At 41.3% G+C, this 16,772-nt stretch overlaps 1 protein-coding gene and 1 long non-coding RNA gene across 4 annotated transcripts in view; one reads left to right on the plus strand and one right to left on the minus strand.

The window, feature by feature from the left end:
* osbpl5 (oxysterol binding protein-like 5) overlaps positions 1 to 16,772 on the plus strand; it is a 104,407-nt gene that overhangs the window by 82,856 nt on the left and 4,779 nt on the right. For all 3 annotated transcript variants that reach the window (XM_039017071.1, XM_039017070.1, XM_039017072.1), the window contains 9 exons: positions 2,344 to 2,442; positions 6,509 to 6,605; positions 6,795 to 6,893; positions 12,134 to 12,231; positions 14,760 to 14,849; positions 15,075 to 15,211; positions 15,308 to 15,487; positions 15,729 to 15,864; positions 16,117 to 16,231. In XM_039017071.1, coding sequence (XP_038872999.1) covers positions 2,344 to 2,442; positions 6,509 to 6,605; positions 6,795 to 6,893; positions 12,134 to 12,231; positions 14,760 to 14,849; positions 15,075 to 15,211; positions 15,308 to 15,487; positions 15,729 to 15,864; positions 16,117 to 16,231 — 1,051 coding nt within the window. The remainder of the gene's footprint in view (positions 1 to 2,343; positions 2,443 to 6,508; positions 6,606 to 6,794; positions 6,894 to 12,133; positions 12,232 to 14,759; positions 14,850 to 15,074; positions 15,212 to 15,307; positions 15,488 to 15,728; positions 15,865 to 16,116; positions 16,232 to 16,772) is intronic.
* The window catches only part of LOC120066024, a 36,466-nt gene that overhangs the window by 13,892 nt on the left and 5,802 nt on the right, over positions 1 to 16,772 (minus strand). The gene's annotated exons all lie outside the window — the stretch shown is intronic.

Below are 16,772 nucleotides of genomic sequence, written 5' to 3' on the forward strand. Positions count from 1 at the left end.
TACATACACTAACGTTCAAAAGTTCGGGGTCACTTAGAAATGTCCTTGTTTTTGAAAGAAAAGCTAATTTGATCAGAAATACAGTGTAGACATTGTTAATGTTGTAAATGACTATTGTAGCTGGAAACAGCTGATTTTTTATGGAATATCTACATAGGCGTACAGAGGCCCATTATCAGCAACCATCACTCCTGTGTTCCAATGACACGTTGTGTTAGCTAATCCAAGTTTATCATTTTAAAAGGCTAATGTGTCATTAGAAAACCCTTTTGCAATTATGTTAGCACAACTGAAAACTGTTGTCCTGATTAAAGAAGGAATAAAACTGGCCTTCTTTAGACTAGTTGAGTATCTAGAGCATTAGCATTTGTGGGTTCGATTACAGGCAAAAAATGGCCAGAAACAAAGAACTTTCTTCTGAAATTCATCAGTCTATTCTTGTTATGAGAAATGAAGGCTATTCTATGTGAGAAATTGCCAAGAAACTGAAGATCTCGTACAACGCTGTGTACTATTCCCTTCAAAGAGCAGCGCAAACTGGCCCTAACCAGAATAGAAAGAGGAGTGGGAGGCCCCGGTGCACAACTGAGCAAGAGGACAAGTACATTAGAGTGTCTAGTTTGAGAAACAGATGCCTCACAAGTCCTCAACTGGCAGCTTCATTAAATAGTACCTGCAAAACACCAGTCTCAACAGTAAAGAGGCGACTCCGGGATGCTGGCCTTCTACACACACAAAAATATATACAAACACACACACATATAAAATCTGCCCATTTGGGGATCTGATAGTACTTTTGATTGGCTTAATGCACCACCACTAATAACCCATGGAGCTTTTCAAAGTAATGTTTTCTTCACCTCAAACAGCAAGCAAACAAAGTCTGTTTTTACTTCCATCGAGAATTACAATAGTTCAATGTAATTAGAATCTTACCAGCTCTCTCCCTTTCGATAACCACTCGGCGTGAAGGGGGAAAAATGTCATGCTCTGATCCAGTGGAAACGTCATAAAATAGGCCTACCTGATTACAACTTATCAGTGCTGGACTTGGACTGAAATAGGTTCTGGTACTAATTTTGGGTGCTGGTACTGTTTATATTTAGGTGCAGGAGCTACACAGTACTTTTGAGCTAATATTCTATAGGAGGAACAGCAAGTTCGCTAGCTCCGGGCCAGACCCAAGTTAATAGTTGATACAATGTTTCAAGTTCGTTGCAAACAGGCCAATGTGATATATAGAATCAAAAAGAAAGGAGGACCAAGGCACTCTTCGTATAGTTAATTAAAATGCCTTTATTAGTATGGCATGTTCAATAGAAACAAAGTTGTTTAAAAACCGACGCGTTTCGGCTGCATGGCCTTCGTCAGGGAGGCCATGCCACTAATTAATTTAATTAACTATACGAAGAGTGCCTTGGTCCTCCTTTCTTTTTGATGACCAATTTACACCTTTTACCAAAGAGCACCTGTCTACCAACATGTACTATTGTGTGCATTAGTAGCGCTTCCCTTCCTCCTCTTTCTACTAGTGATATATATAATATTTATTTTCATCAGGATATTTTCTACCTGCAGGTAGTTTATTGGTTGGCTATATTTACATAGTTGGCAATGGCAATAGAAGTGACTTTTCAGGTTGGTCATTTTTATTTCGATTTGGATAGAATTTTGATTAGCCACATGACAATGATTTTGAGATCTGAAGACGTTATTATAAATGAAATGAAACTGTTTCATGAAAATGTGCATATGAACACCATAACTGGCACGCAGATCAGGAGAAATGGTAAGATAAATTGGTATTCAACATGAGACTCCTCGTGTAATCTATTACCGGCAACTTCAGGAGAATACTGGCAGAATCTGCTAAAGCCAACAGGAGTGGAAGGAGAATAGTTGGGTCAGGTGAAGTTTTTTTCTTCGTCTGGAGCCCTCTTGAGGCATTTGTCATAAGCTTAAAGCATCAGACAAGCTCAATACATGTAGTTGATTTTATTAAAACACAGTATGTCTATATATGGAAAAAGACACATTTAAAAATGTTGACCAATCAATTGGTCGAAAGAACAGGCAACTTTCTGTCGACCAATATTTTTTGTTTCGTCGGGGACAGCCCTACTATTTTGTATGATACACAGTTTGGAATGAGTGCATTCATGTGATAAATATTAACAGTATGTATGTGTGTCTATGCTTGGGTGTGTCTGTATCCATCATTGTGTCCATGCAGCTATGATTTTTTTGTGTTTGAATCCTTTGATTTGATGATTTATATGAAGTATGGCTGTGTGCATGCATGTGATAGATTTTAACAGTAGTGGATGGGTGTGCGTGTTACAGGGTCTGAAGAAGCCCTATAACCCCATCCTAGGAGAGACGTTTCGCTGTTGCTGGCTCCACCCTCAGACAGACAGCTGCACCTTTTACATCGCAGAGCAGGTGAGACGACCCATATACTTCTTACACACACACACAGCAAGTGTGTACCGCTGTCTCTGTCATACCTCTGCAGGTCTTTTGTCCAGAAGCTAGCTCAACCCTAGCTATTGTCCAAATGGCTGCCTCAGACTTGAGGCCATGTTAGTGGCAAATCTACATGCTTCGTCCCCAGACTTCAGCTGCCTCCTAACCAAACTCATTGACAGCAGTAGGGCTGTCATTTGACAATGACAATTGAGCCGTGACCCAATAGTATAGACTATTGATGATTACATTTTGTCATGTTGTATTGCAGCTGCCTTCTTGGGCAGGCTTCACATGCAAAATAAACTCTGTCTCAATGGGATACTATTATGATATTTAAAAAATGAACAGTAACACACACCAGTCCAATAATGTTAACAGTAACACACACCAGTCCAATAATGTTAATGAACAGTAACACACACCAGTCCAATAATGTTAACAGTAACACACACCAGTCCAATAATGTTAACAGTAACACACACCAGTCCAATAATGTTAATGAACAGTAACACACACCAGTCCAATAATGTTAACAGTAACACACACCAGTCCAATAATGTTAACAGTAACACACACCAGTCCAATAATGTTAACAGTAACACACACCAGTCCAATAATGTTAACAGTAACACACACCAGTCCAATAATGTTAACAGTAACACACACCAGTCCAATAATGTTAACAGTAACACACACCAGTCCAATAATGTTAACAGTAACACACACCAGTCCAATAATGTTAACAGTAACACACACCAGTCCAATAATATTAATGAACAGTAACACACACCAGTCCAATAATGTTAACAGTAACACACACCAGTCCAATAATGTTAATGAACAGTAACACACACCAGTCCAATAATGTTAACAGTAACACACACCATTCCAATAATGTTAACAGTAACACACACCAGTCCAATAATGTTAACAGTAACACACACCAGTCCAATAATGTTAATGAACAGTAACACACACCAGTCCAATAATGTTAACAGTAACACACACCATTCCAATAATGTTAACAGTAACACACACCAGTCCAATAATGTTAATGAACAGTAACACACACCAGTCCAATAATGTTAACAGTAACACACACCAGTCCTATAATGTTAATGAACAGTAACACACACCATTCCTATAATGTTAATGAACAGTAACACACACCAGTCCAATAATGTTAATGAACAGTAACACACACCAGTCCATTAATGTTAACAGGAACACACACCAGTCCTATAATGTTAATGAACAGGAACACACACCAGTCCTATAATGTTAATGAACAGGAACACACACCAGTCCTATAATGTTAACAGGAACACACACCAGTCCTATAATGTTAACAGGAACACACACCAGTCCTATAATGTTAACAGGAACACACACCAGTCCTATAATGTTAACAGGAACACACACCAGTCCTATAATGTTAACAGGAACACACACCAGTCCTATAATGTTAACAGGAACACACACCAGTCCAATAATGTTAACAGGAACACACACCAGTCCAATAATGTTAATGAACAGTAACACACACCATTCCAATAATGTTAACAGTAACACACACCATTCCAATAATGTTAACAGTAACACACACCAGTCCAATAATGTTAATGAACAGTAACACACACCAGTCCAATAATGTTAATGAACAGTAACACACACCAGTCCAATAATGTTAATGAACAGTAACACACACCAGTCCAATAATGTTAATGAACAGTAACACACACCAGTCCAATAATGTTAACAGTAACACACACCAGTCCAATAATGTTAACAGTAACACACACCAGTCCAATAATGTTAATGAACAGTAACACACCAGTCCAATAATGTTAACAGTAACACACACCAGTCCAATAATGTTAATGAACAGTAACACACACCAGTCCAATAATGTTAACAGTAACACACACCAGTCCAATAATGTTAATGAACAGTAACACACACCAGTCCAATAATGTTAACGAACAGTAACACACACCAGTCCAATAATGTTAACAGTAACACACACCAGTCCAATAATGTTAACAGTAACACACACCAGTCCAATAATGTTAACAGTAACACACACCAGTCCAATAATGTTAACAGTAACACACACCAGTCCAATAATGTTAACAGTAACACACACCAGTCCATTAATGTTAATGAACAGTAACACACACCAGTCCAATAATGTTAATGAACAGTAACACACACCAGTCCAATAATGTTAATGAACAGTAACACACACCAGTCCAATAATGTTAATGAACAGTAACACACACCAGTCCAATAATGTTAATGAACAGTAACACACACCAGTCCAATAATGTTAATGAACAGTAACACACACCAGTGTTTAAAATAGAAAAAAAAACAGTCATTAGGAATTCTTAATCATCAGTTACCATGTGAATAGTTTCACAACCGTAAAGTTTTTATAAAGGTTTAAGTTTTTAACCAGTTCAAGCGGCAAGTAGCCTAGTGGTTAGAGCAGGTAGCCTAGTGGTTAGAGCAGGTAGCCTAGTGGTTAGAGCAGATAGCCTAGTGGTTAGAGCAGATAGCCTAGTGGTTAGAGCAGGTGGCCTAGTGGTTAGAGCAGGTAGCCTAGTGGTTAGAGCAGATAGCCTAGTGGTTAGAGTGTTGGACTAGTAACCGAAAGGTTGCAAGATCAAATCCCTGAGCTGACAAGGTTAAAATCTTTCATTCTGCCCCTGAACAAGGCAGTTAACACAGTGTTCCTAGGCCGTCATTGAAAATAAGAATTTGTTCTTAACTGACTTGCCTTGTTAAATAAATGTCAAATAAAACATTTAAAAATGTAATATTAAGTAACAATAACAATTTAACAATTCCTGAACCTGTTTATTTATGGTGTGTGAGGTCTATCAGTGGGAAAGCTGGGGGTGTTTCTTCAGTTTGGTAAGTTTGTTGAAGTATGGGGTGATGGTTGACAGGGAAACTCGGAAGGCACGCTGCCTGTCCAGTTTGTTTCTGCTTTATGTTTTCAGCATGGCCATAGCAGAGAAGCCATTTTCACACTGATAGGTAGTGCAGAAGGGTAACATGATATGTTATCCTTCAGCATGTTTTCCACTGTCCGGATGATAACGATATAATGTACTTAAAAATAAAAAAAACATTTTATGATCCTTTCAAAGTTAATAAATGACTAAATATTGCTTTTAACCTTATAGAAACAGAAAGGGGGCATTGCACATTTTTTGTATTGATTTATTTACTTCTGTGATAAACCTGTGCAAACATGAAACAAACAAAGGTATAGGAGTTAAATAAATATACAGTAAAATTACATAATAATATATTTAAAGTACTCAGGATGTAAAGAAAATGTAAACATGCGTATTTATTATTAGTGCAGTCTTTTTTTCAGAATAACACCGGTCATTATGAATTCAAGTTCTAAACCTTTTCAAACTAACTTCTTTAAGCATTAACCGGACAGTCTGTGTGTTTCTCAGTTCACCATGAAACAATTCACTACCTCCCTCTTCGCAAGTTCTGTGCCAAGAACACCAGCCTATTGACAGTTTCCGGCTTCAAAGTTGCCCTGTGGCTTGTGACCCACATTACCCCCAGTGCTAAATGCTCTCTCAGAGGGTGAGCTTGTGGCAGGGATGGAAAAGTATTTCTTTGTCAGATAACCCACTTATGGGAAGTTGGGTGAGTGAACTCGCCACCACTCTGAAGGATCACTGACTGTCTGCTGCCATCAGAGTGTAGCTGTCCAGCTCTCGCTCCATGACCTGTCTCTGGGTTCTTAAGGCAGGTGCACTACAGCTTTTCTGTAGCACTACAGCTTTTCTGTAGCATACACACCTGTGTAAGCAGTGCGGCGGTATCCTTTCAAAATCAAAATTTTGGTACGGCGTTTACCTTAAAAAATATATATGCTTTATATATTATTTTATACAAGTCGTGTGACCCCTTAAAATCCTCCAGCGGACCCCGTGGAGGTCGCGACTTCCCCCAGTTGAGAATCACTGCCCTAAATAACACACTCCCTATTTTTATATCTCAGATCTCCCACCACCCACCGATCTCTGCCTTCTACATCTGCAACAAGAAGGACGGCTTCTATATCAGCGGCAGCATCTTGGCCAAGTCCAAGTTTTACGGTACGCTGGCTTATTTTGCACACCACAATCTTTGTTCTTGTGTAGTCAATCTGTTATGTCGGGAATTCAATTGAGCTTCATGGTGTTTCTATCTACTCTATGCCTAAAGGTGTCTATGAAACAGATCTTTACAGCATGAACAGATCTGGGACCAGGGTGATGGGTGTAAATTCTAATGTCCTGTTCCAGGTAACTCTCTGTCTGCCATACTGGATGGCAGAGCCAGATTGATGCTGCTGGGCAGGGATGAGGAGTACGTTATCACCATGCCTTACGCCCACTGTAAAGGTACTACTTTTTAAAAATCCATAAACGGTCTTTCTGGAATCTAAATATCTCTGGTTTTCTGAGCAACTCTAACTTTGAATCCGTAATTGCTGCATCCATTTTTGGGCTTATGTATATTCATATCATTAATTTTAAAAATGAACACGAGCTTAGTTCAACAGTCGTACCCCATCAGAACCCAATATAAGTACATCTAAACAAATGCTATATAGCAGGGGTGTCAAACAAATTTTGCCCCGGGGGGCTAATTCAGTCTACGACATTTCCTCGGTTTAAACATTTGCAAAGGATAGTCCTCTATTCATCGTTTTTGGAATTGTCAATACTCCCTGACTGTCTAGCTTTACATTTCTGTGATTCATTAGCGAGCTGGAAACATTCAAGAAACTGTAAGACTGTAGGTCCGTTATCATTTCTACACGGCGTCGATTTGGTTTCAGTCATTTGAAAAATACAGTGCATTCGGAAAGTATTCAGACCCCTTAACATTTTCCACATTTTGTTACGTTACAGCCCTATTCTAAAATTGATGAAAAAACATATTTTATTTAATCAATCTACACATAATAACCCATAATGAAAAAGCAAAAACACATTTTTAGAAATGTTTGCAAATGTATTACAATTCAAAAACAAATACCTTATTTACATAAGTATTCAGACCCTTTGCTATGAGACTAGAAATTGAGCATCCTGTTTCCATTGATCATCCTTGAAGTTTCTACAACTTGATTGGAGTTCACCTGTGGTAAATTCAAAATTCAATTGATTAAACATGATTTGGAAAGGCACACACCTGTCTATATAAGGTCCCACAGTTGACAATGCATGTCAGAGAAAAAACCAAGCCATGAGGTCGAAGGAACTGTCTGTAGAGCTCTGAGACAGGATATGGTCGAGGCACAGATCTGGGGAAGGGTACCAAAACATTTCTGCAGCATTGAAGGTCCCCAAGAACACAGTGGCCTCCATTCTTAAATGGAAGAAGTTTGGAACCATCAAGTCTTCTTAGAGCTGGCCGGAGCCAAACTGAGCAATCGGGGGAGAAAGGGCTTGGTCAGGGAGGTAACCTAGAACCCGATGGTCACTCTGACAGAGCTCCAGAGTTCCTCTGTGGAGATGGGAGAAACTTCCAGAAGGACAACCATCTCTGTGGCACTCCACCAATCAGGCCTTTATGGTAGAGTGGCCAGACGGAAGCCACTCCTCAGTAAAAGGCACAGGACAGCCCGCTTGGAGTTTGCCAAAATGAACCTAAAGGACTCTGACCATGAGAAACAAGATGGTCTGATCTCTGGTCTGATGAAACCAAGATTGAACTCTTTGGCCTGAATGCCAAGCGTCACGTCTGGAGGAAACCTAGCACCATCCCTACTGTGAAGCATGGTGGTGGCAGCATCATGCTGTGGGGATGTTTTCAGCGGCAGGGACTGGGAGACTAGTCAGGATCGAGGGAAAGATGAACGGAGCAAAGTACAGAGAGATCCTTGATGAAAACCTACTCCAGAGCGCTCAGTACCTCAGACTGGGGCGACGGTTCACCTTCCAACAGGACAACGCAGGAGTGGCTTTGGGAAAAGTCTCTGAATGTCCTTGAGTGGCCCAGCCAGAGCCCGGACTTGAACCCAATCTAACATCTCTGGAGGGACCTGAAAATAGCTGTGCAGCGATGCTCCCCATACAACCCGACAGAGCTTGAGAGGATCTGCAGAGGAGAATGGGAGAAACTCTCCAAATACAGGTGTGCCTAGCGTGAGCGTCATACCCAAGAAGAGTCAACGCTGTAATTGTTGCCAAAGGTGCTTCAACAAAGTGCTGAGTAAAGAGTTTGAATAATTATGAAAATTCAAAAAAGTTGTTTTTGCTTTGTCGTTATGGGGTATTGTGTATAGATTGATGAGGGGGAAAAACAACAATTTAATCCATTTTAGAATAAGGCAATAATGTAACAAAATGTGGAAAATGTCAAGGGGTCTGAATACTCTCTGAAGGCACTGTATATTGAGTTTTTTTGCTCAAACCACCCGCAGGCCAGATTTGTGCCTACACAGATTGGCCTCAAAACATGGTTAAAACTATAATTTTGTTATCGATGCTCAGTCCTTGCATCCATAGCTCTGTCTCTGAATTTGAGTGGCTACATTTCTCCAGGCCCATCCCTCAAATTTTTACCAAGACAGGCGGGTTGACCGCTTTGCTATTGTTTCAACAAGGATTGTAGTTTTAACACTAGAACTGACCTCCCGGGTGGCGCAGTGGTCTAGGGCACTGCATCGCAGTGCTAGCTGCGCCACCAGAGTCTCTGGGTTCGCGCCCAGGCTCTGTCGCAGCCGGCCGCAACCGGGAGGTCCGTGGGGCGACGCACAATTGGCATAGCGTCGTCCGGGTTAGGGAGGGTTTGGCCGGTAGGGATATCCTTGTCTCAGTATGTAAAAATGTAATAAAATGTATGCACTCTACTGTAAGTCGCTCTGGATAAGAGCGTCTGCTAAATGACTACAATGTAATGTAAATGTAAACTGCTGTGCCTCGATGGACTCCTCTTCAAGTCATTCTGACTGCAGCATTCTAACAGTGTAATTAATGTATTTCATATATGCTATTATTATTTCAAATAACAGTAGCATTTATTAGTTTGTTACTGTAGGATATATATAAACTGAAAAACACATACGCCAACATTCGTTTTAAAAACAAAATATTAGTGGAGGGCCTTTGTTACAACTGTGAAACAGATAGCATATGTGTTGGAACAAGGTAACAGCTGCTTTTTATAATGACAAAATGTAAATACCCCAACCACCAAGACGTACGTACGGTCAAATGATGAAAACATCAGTAGCCTAAACATTATAAGCGCCAAGTGGCCTCGCCAAATAGTGAAACTCACACATATTCCAGTGTCGGGAGAAGGAGTGGAGCATGCCCTACTGTCAGGAGAAAGAGGGGCAACTGGGGACAACCATTCTAATAATGACAAGCCCTCCTAAAACTGGTTATAACTCCAGTTTTGTTTGTGATATTAAGATTCTAACAACGACAGTGTTAGAACTTATTTAGGAAAAGTCAAGGACGGAGGGGGGCATTAATGAAAAACATTGGCTGCTTTAGCGGTTCTAGTGTTAAAGGCTTGTCTTTTCTGATCTGCTTATTCCAGTGCCTGAGTAATGGTCTTTGTCTTACTTTCATAATACAGTTGAAGTCGGAAGTTTACTTAGGTTGGAGTCATTAAAACTCGTTTTTCAACCACTTCCAAGAAGTGGGCCGCAACTGGATATATGTTTGAATGATTCCCTTAATTTGTTCAGAGCACTTTGAATAGCGCTTATTTAGGTACGCAAGAATGCTTCTTTCTCCAGACTGTCCTTGAAAAATATCATGTCTCGATTTGTTTTGAATTTTCTCAATGGCAGTATTAAAATCGGACCATTTTTATACCCCCTCTCCTTGAATTTTCTTTGCGTCACAATCATATTTCTGTCGAAATCTGATTGTTTTTTGCAAATTCCTTTGATTCGACAGAATTGAGTGTAGGGCAAACTGTTGTCTCTTATCAGCATTGAAGCTCTGCTAGCTAGCTACAAGCCAGTGATTTGTTTAGCAAAGCAATGTCAAATTAATATATTTATTTGAATTAACACCTGGGTCAAAACATGAGAAAATAACGACCAGCCTGCTTGGGTAGCAACTTAAGAACGCAAAAGTTGTCCGATGCTGTAACGGCTGTCTAATTCCTCCTCCTCGGATGAGGAGAAGGAGTAGGGATCGGACCAATACGCAGCGTTGTATGATGACATAATGAAGATTTATTAAAGACAAGACGAACACGAAAAACACTTGGAAAATTACAAAACAACAAACGACGTAGACCGACCTGAACATAAGAACTTACATAGACACGAAGAACGCACGAACAGGTAAGACTAGCCAAAAGAACGAAAACACGAAACAGTCCCGTGTGGTGCAACAGACACAGACACAGGAACAATCACCCACAAACAAACAGTGAGAACAGCCTACCTTAATATGGTTCTCAATCAGAGGAAACGTCAAACACCTGCCTCTAATTGAGAACCATATCAGGCAACACATTTAACCCAACATAGAAACACATAACATAGAATGCCCCCCCCAACTCACGCCCTGACCAACTAAACACATACAAAAACAAGGAAAACAGGTCAGGAACGTGACAGATGTGGGCCTGGAGGCAAGGGGAAATAATGGCAGTGAGTGGCCAGTGTGAGAGCTCACTCAAGTTATTGGCAGCCCCTAACAGGGAGAACCGAAAGTGCTAGAGTGCCATTTTAGCAGGCTACGATTTGAGTGGGATGTATTCTCAGCCAAAGAGGCAAACACTGGCTGTCACCAACCAGCACCAGACCATGGACAGTTCTTCCCGTCGTGTGCCATCAACGGAAACGTCACTATTAACATAACATCACAAACTAGCTTTGTTAGCTTGGACTCGTCAACCATAATAGTTGTTGCCTATGTAGGCTTTTTAGATATTTATTAAATCATTATTTATGGAAGTTCTTGTCTCATCATCATTAAATCTCTGCTAGCTAGATTCCAGTGATTTGTTTAGCATAGCAACGTCGAATTAATAGAATTAACAAATGACCAACCCGCTTTGACTTGCACATTCAGAATGCAAAAACTATTTTACTCGTTAAAATGTTAACGAGAATTATTTTATTCATATTTGTATAACTATGTTGGCAACCATTTACTAAAAGCAATTATTGCTTGAGTACCCGGGGATTATCGTGTGATAACTCCCTCCGAAGGGCTGTTCCCGGGCCTCGGCTTTGCCTTGGGCCTAAGAACAGCCCTTAGTCAGGAGTTATAGTACGATAACCTTACTGCTTAAACACCCAGTCCCCTTATCTGATTATCAGCTGGGTCTGAAAAACAAGATTCTCTTCCTCAATGTGCCGCGAACTCAAAATAGATGAAAAGCCGCAATTATCAAGCGTTCTTATTTTGCATAACCAAACTGCCTACTATTTAGATGGGTAATCGAGCATGGCCCATTTACTGACTGCTTACTGTCTAAAGTGTGTACTTCTTTCCAACTGCTTTCTGTCTGAAGTGGCTTGCCTTGTAGCTCCTGTATTTACACTGTTGTTCTGGCTCTGTTGCATTCGCTGACCTTTTATTTCGTTCATGATAGGAGTGTTTCTACGTGTGTGTGTGTGTGTGTGTGTAAATGTTGCTCCTTGTTTCTATATTAGGTATTCTGTATGGCACCATGACACTGGAGCTGGGAGGGAAGATCACTATTGAGTGTGAGAAAACCAAATATGTGGCAGAACTGGAGTTCAAGTTGAAGGTATGTGTGTGTTTGTGTGTACTTCCTAAGTTCGCATCTTTTCCATGTTGTGCAGAAACATACATACGAAATAAATAAAAACAGACTTTGGTGAAACAACTGCGCAGTGAGAGGCAAAAGAAAACTAGAGGCAGACCCATATACAGTTGGGGTCGAAAGTTTACATACACTTAGGTTGGAGTCATTAAAACTCGTTTTTCAACCACTTCACAAATTTCTTGTTAACAAACTAGTTTTGGCAAGTCAGTTAGGACATCTACTTTGTGCGTGACACAAGTCATTTTTCCAACAATAGTTTACAGACAGATTATTTCACTGTATCACAATTCCAGTGGGTCAGAAGTTTACATACACTAAGTTGACTGTACCTTTAAACAGCTTGGAACATTCCAGAAAATTATGTCAATGCTTTAGAAGCTTCTGATAGGCTAATTGACATAATTTGAGTCAATTGGAGGTGTACCTGTGGATGTATTTCAAGGGCTACCTTCAAACTCAGTGCCTCTTTGCTTGACATCATGGGGAAATCAAAATAAATCAGCCAAGACCCCAGAAAAAAATATGTAGACCTCCACAAGTCTGGTTCATCCTTGGGAGCAATTTCCAAACGCCTGAAGGTACCACGTTCATCTGTACAAACAATAGTACGCAAGTATATGGGACCACGCAGCCGTCATACCACTCAGGAAGGAGACGTGTTCTGTCTCCTAGAGATTAACATACTTTGGTGCGAAAAGTGCAAATCAATCCCAGAACAACAGCAAAGGACCTTGTGAAGATGCTGGAGGAAACAGGTACAAAGTATCTATATCCACAGTAAAACGAGTCCTATATCGACATAACCTGAAAGGCCGCTCAGCAAGGAAGAAGCCAATGCTCCAAAACCGCCATAAAAAAGACAGACTACGGTTTGCAACTGCACATGGGGACAAAGATCATACTTTTTGGAGAAATGTCCTCTGGTCTGATGAAACAAAAATAGAACTGTTTGGCCATAATGATCATCGTTATGTTTGGAGAAAAAAGGGGGAGGCTTGCAAGCCGAAGAACACCATCCCAACCGTGAAGCACGGGGGTGGCAGCATCATGTTGTGGGGATGCTTTGCTACAGGAGGGACTGGTGCAATTCACAAAATAGATGGCATCATGAGGTAGGAAAATTATGTGGATATATTGAAGCAACATCTCAAGACATCAGTCAGGAAGTTAAAGCTTGGATGCAAATGGGTCTTCCAAATGGACAATGACCCCAAGCATACTTCCAAAGTTGTAGCAAAATGGCTTAAGGACAACAAAGTCAAGGTATTGGAGTGGCCATTACAAAGCCCTGACCTCAATCCTATAGAACATTTGTAGGCAGAACTGAAAAAGCGTGTGCGAGCAAGGAGGCCTACAAACCAGCTCTGTCAGGAGGAATGGGCCAAAATGCACCCAACTTATTGTGGGAAGCTTGTGGAAGGCTACCCGAAACGACGTTTGACCCAAGTTAAACAATTTAAAGGTAATGCTACCATGTACTAATTGAGTGTATGTAAACTTCTGACCCACTGGGAATGTGATGAAAGAAAATAAAGCTGAAATAAATCATTCTCTCTATTATTATTCTGATATTTCACATTCTTAAAATAAAGTGGTGATCCTATCTGACCTAAGACAGGGAATTTTTACTCGAATTAAATAAATGTCAGGAATTGTGAAAAACTGAGTTGAAATGTATTTTGCTATGGTGTATGTAAACTTCTGACTTCAACTGTATCGTTTCACCGACTTTATAGGCTGATATTGTCCTTTTAACGATATATCGATATCATCCGATAATTCCACCGATAACTTTTTTTTTATTTTTTATATTGGCTATCTGAACACTTGTGGCCATGATGTCATTACTGTCACAATGTAAGAAATCAATATTTTAAACATATTTCTTGGACAATTGCTTTTTTTGGATAGCAATTTATGTGGAAAATTGTACTTTTTCATTTCCCCGCTGCAAAACAGTATATCAGCAGATAACGTTTTGTCCCCAAAAATATCAGACCCAAGAAAACCCATATCGGCCGGGCTCAAAAAAAACCCAGCTGAATTGATTGTAGGCAGCTTCTCTACCAAACAAAAGTAGTTATTTTATGAATTAAATTAACTAGCCACTGCATGAAAGCAAATAGAAAGACAAAACAGTGAAGGGGCCAGAAAGAAATTGGGGTGAGTACTGTGACGGTTGGTTATTTGAACTGAGTTTGATGGGGTTCGTCCAAAAGGTACTGTTTAAAATGTTTTATTATATTTAAAATGTACTGTTAAAAGGATGTGTAATATATAAAATGACCCGGTAGGATTCAATCCATGCATGGAGACAATGCTGCTTGTAAAGGCAATCAGATGAAATCCCGGTCTAACTGTGACACATGGCACTATGTCATTACATGTGGTAGCTTCAGATCAAGTTGGCTCATAAGGTCTAGGATCAGGGTTGTTCTGTTCTTGCTCTAGTCACCTGTAGGGGACGGTCTTCTCTCTCTGTCTTGTAGCCCTTCCTGGGAGGCTCCAGCAGTGTGAACGTGATCTCGGGAAAGATCCAGCAGGGAGACGAGCTGCTGGCCACGGTGGACGGACACTGGGTAAGAGTACATGCATGCATCTCCCTCTCTCTTATGTGCATGTGCTATCACAATATCCCTCTCTTTCTCTCTCTCTATATGGATGGATGGATGGATGGACGGATGGATTAATGGACGACATACAATAGCATTGGCAATGTACAAAAATAAGGCATATGTGTAAATAGCACAAAACATATTAAAGGTTGTGTGTGTGCGCATGTGTGTGCGTGCGTGTGTGATCAGGATGGTGAGGTGTTCCTACAGGAGAAGAAGTCAGGGCAGCAGGAGCACCTGTGGAACCCTACTCCAGAGGTCCGCAGCACCAGACTGAAGAGGCAGGTGGTACAGCTGGACCAGCAAGGGCAGTTTGAGTCAGAGAGGTAAGGACACACACACCACAGTGTTCTGTCTGCAGGTTTTTACATACATTGGATGGAAGCTTTCCTAAGACCTTTGTCTGTCTGTGTGCCTTGCAGGCTGTGGCAGCATGTGACCAGGGCTATAGTGGACCGTGACCAGAACCAGGCAACCCAGGAGAAGTTCGTACTGGAGGAGGCTCAGAGGAATCAGGCCAAAGACCGTGGAGACCAACCTTGGCGCCCCAGACTCTTCAACCTGGACTCTGTCACCAACGAATGGACATACACACACATAGAGTATGTACACAGCACACCACCAAGTGGTCATACACACACACAGATAGATAGAGTTCGTACACACACACACACACACACACACACACACACACACACACACACCAAATGGCATTACAAATATAACAGAACTAATACAGACATTGCATCCACACTGGCACACAAACCACAGAATACATTTCCCCACCTGAAGCTCTAGTATGTATGTGAACTTGCCCTCCCTCCCTCCCTCTCTCCTCTCCAGCACACGGCCGTGGGACCCTGAGCGCTGTCTGGTGCAGTTTGAGAAGCACGGGGTGATCCAGACCAAGGAGAAATCACAGAGACGACATAAAGGACTGGCGTACAGCCGCGCCTCAGCCTGGGCTAGCCAGCAGAAGGTAAGAGAGAGAGACACACCGATGTTCCCTCTTTCCATCTTAGTTTCTTTGCCAAACTGACTAGTTCTAACCATAGAATTTCAATTAGACTGGACACTCACCGCAGTCTTCTGGTGTTTGTGGACCAGTTGCCATAATGGGTATGCCATTTACAATAGTCTGGCTTCAATGTGTAGTTTTGTGAAAATTGGACATTACAGGTGTGTGTGTGTGTGTGTGTTTGGCGTGGTCTTGCGTGCCCGTGTCTCTCAGGCCCAGGTGAATGGGAAACACAGGAAAGGCAGCAGCCAGCCGTCTAGCTGCAGCCAGAACACTGAGAGCAGCAGCACTACACCAGAACCTACACACGAGTCCTCTGATAATGAAGGTAAGACGCACACATTCACCACGTCAGAACCTACACACGAGTCCTCTGATAATGAAGGTAAGACACACACATTCACCACGTCACAACCTACACACGAGTCCTCTGATAATGAAGGTAAGACACACACATTCACCACGTCAGAACCTACACACGAGTCCTCTGATAATGAAGGTAAGACACACACATTCACCACGTCAGAACCTACACACGAGTCCTCTGATAATGAAGGTAAGACACGCACACATTCACCACGTCAGCACCTACACACGAGGCCTCTGATAATGAAGGTAAGACACACACATTCACCACGTCAGAACCTACACACGAGTCCTCTGATAATGAAGGTAAGACACACACATTCACCACGTCAGAACCTACACACGAGTCCTCTGATAATGAAGGTAAGACACGCACACATTCACCACGTCACAACCTACACACGAGTCCTCTGATAATGAAGGTAAGACGCACACATTCACCACGTCAGAACCTACACACGAGGGCTCTGATAATGAAGGTAAGACGCACACATTCACCACGT

Source organism: Salvelinus namaycush, chromosome 21 (assembly GCF_016432855.1).
Source record: "Salvelinus namaycush isolate Seneca chromosome 21, SaNama_1.0, whole genome shotgun sequence".
NCBI classification, from domain to species: Eukaryota; Metazoa; Chordata; class Actinopteri; order Salmoniformes; family Salmonidae; genus Salvelinus; species Salvelinus namaycush.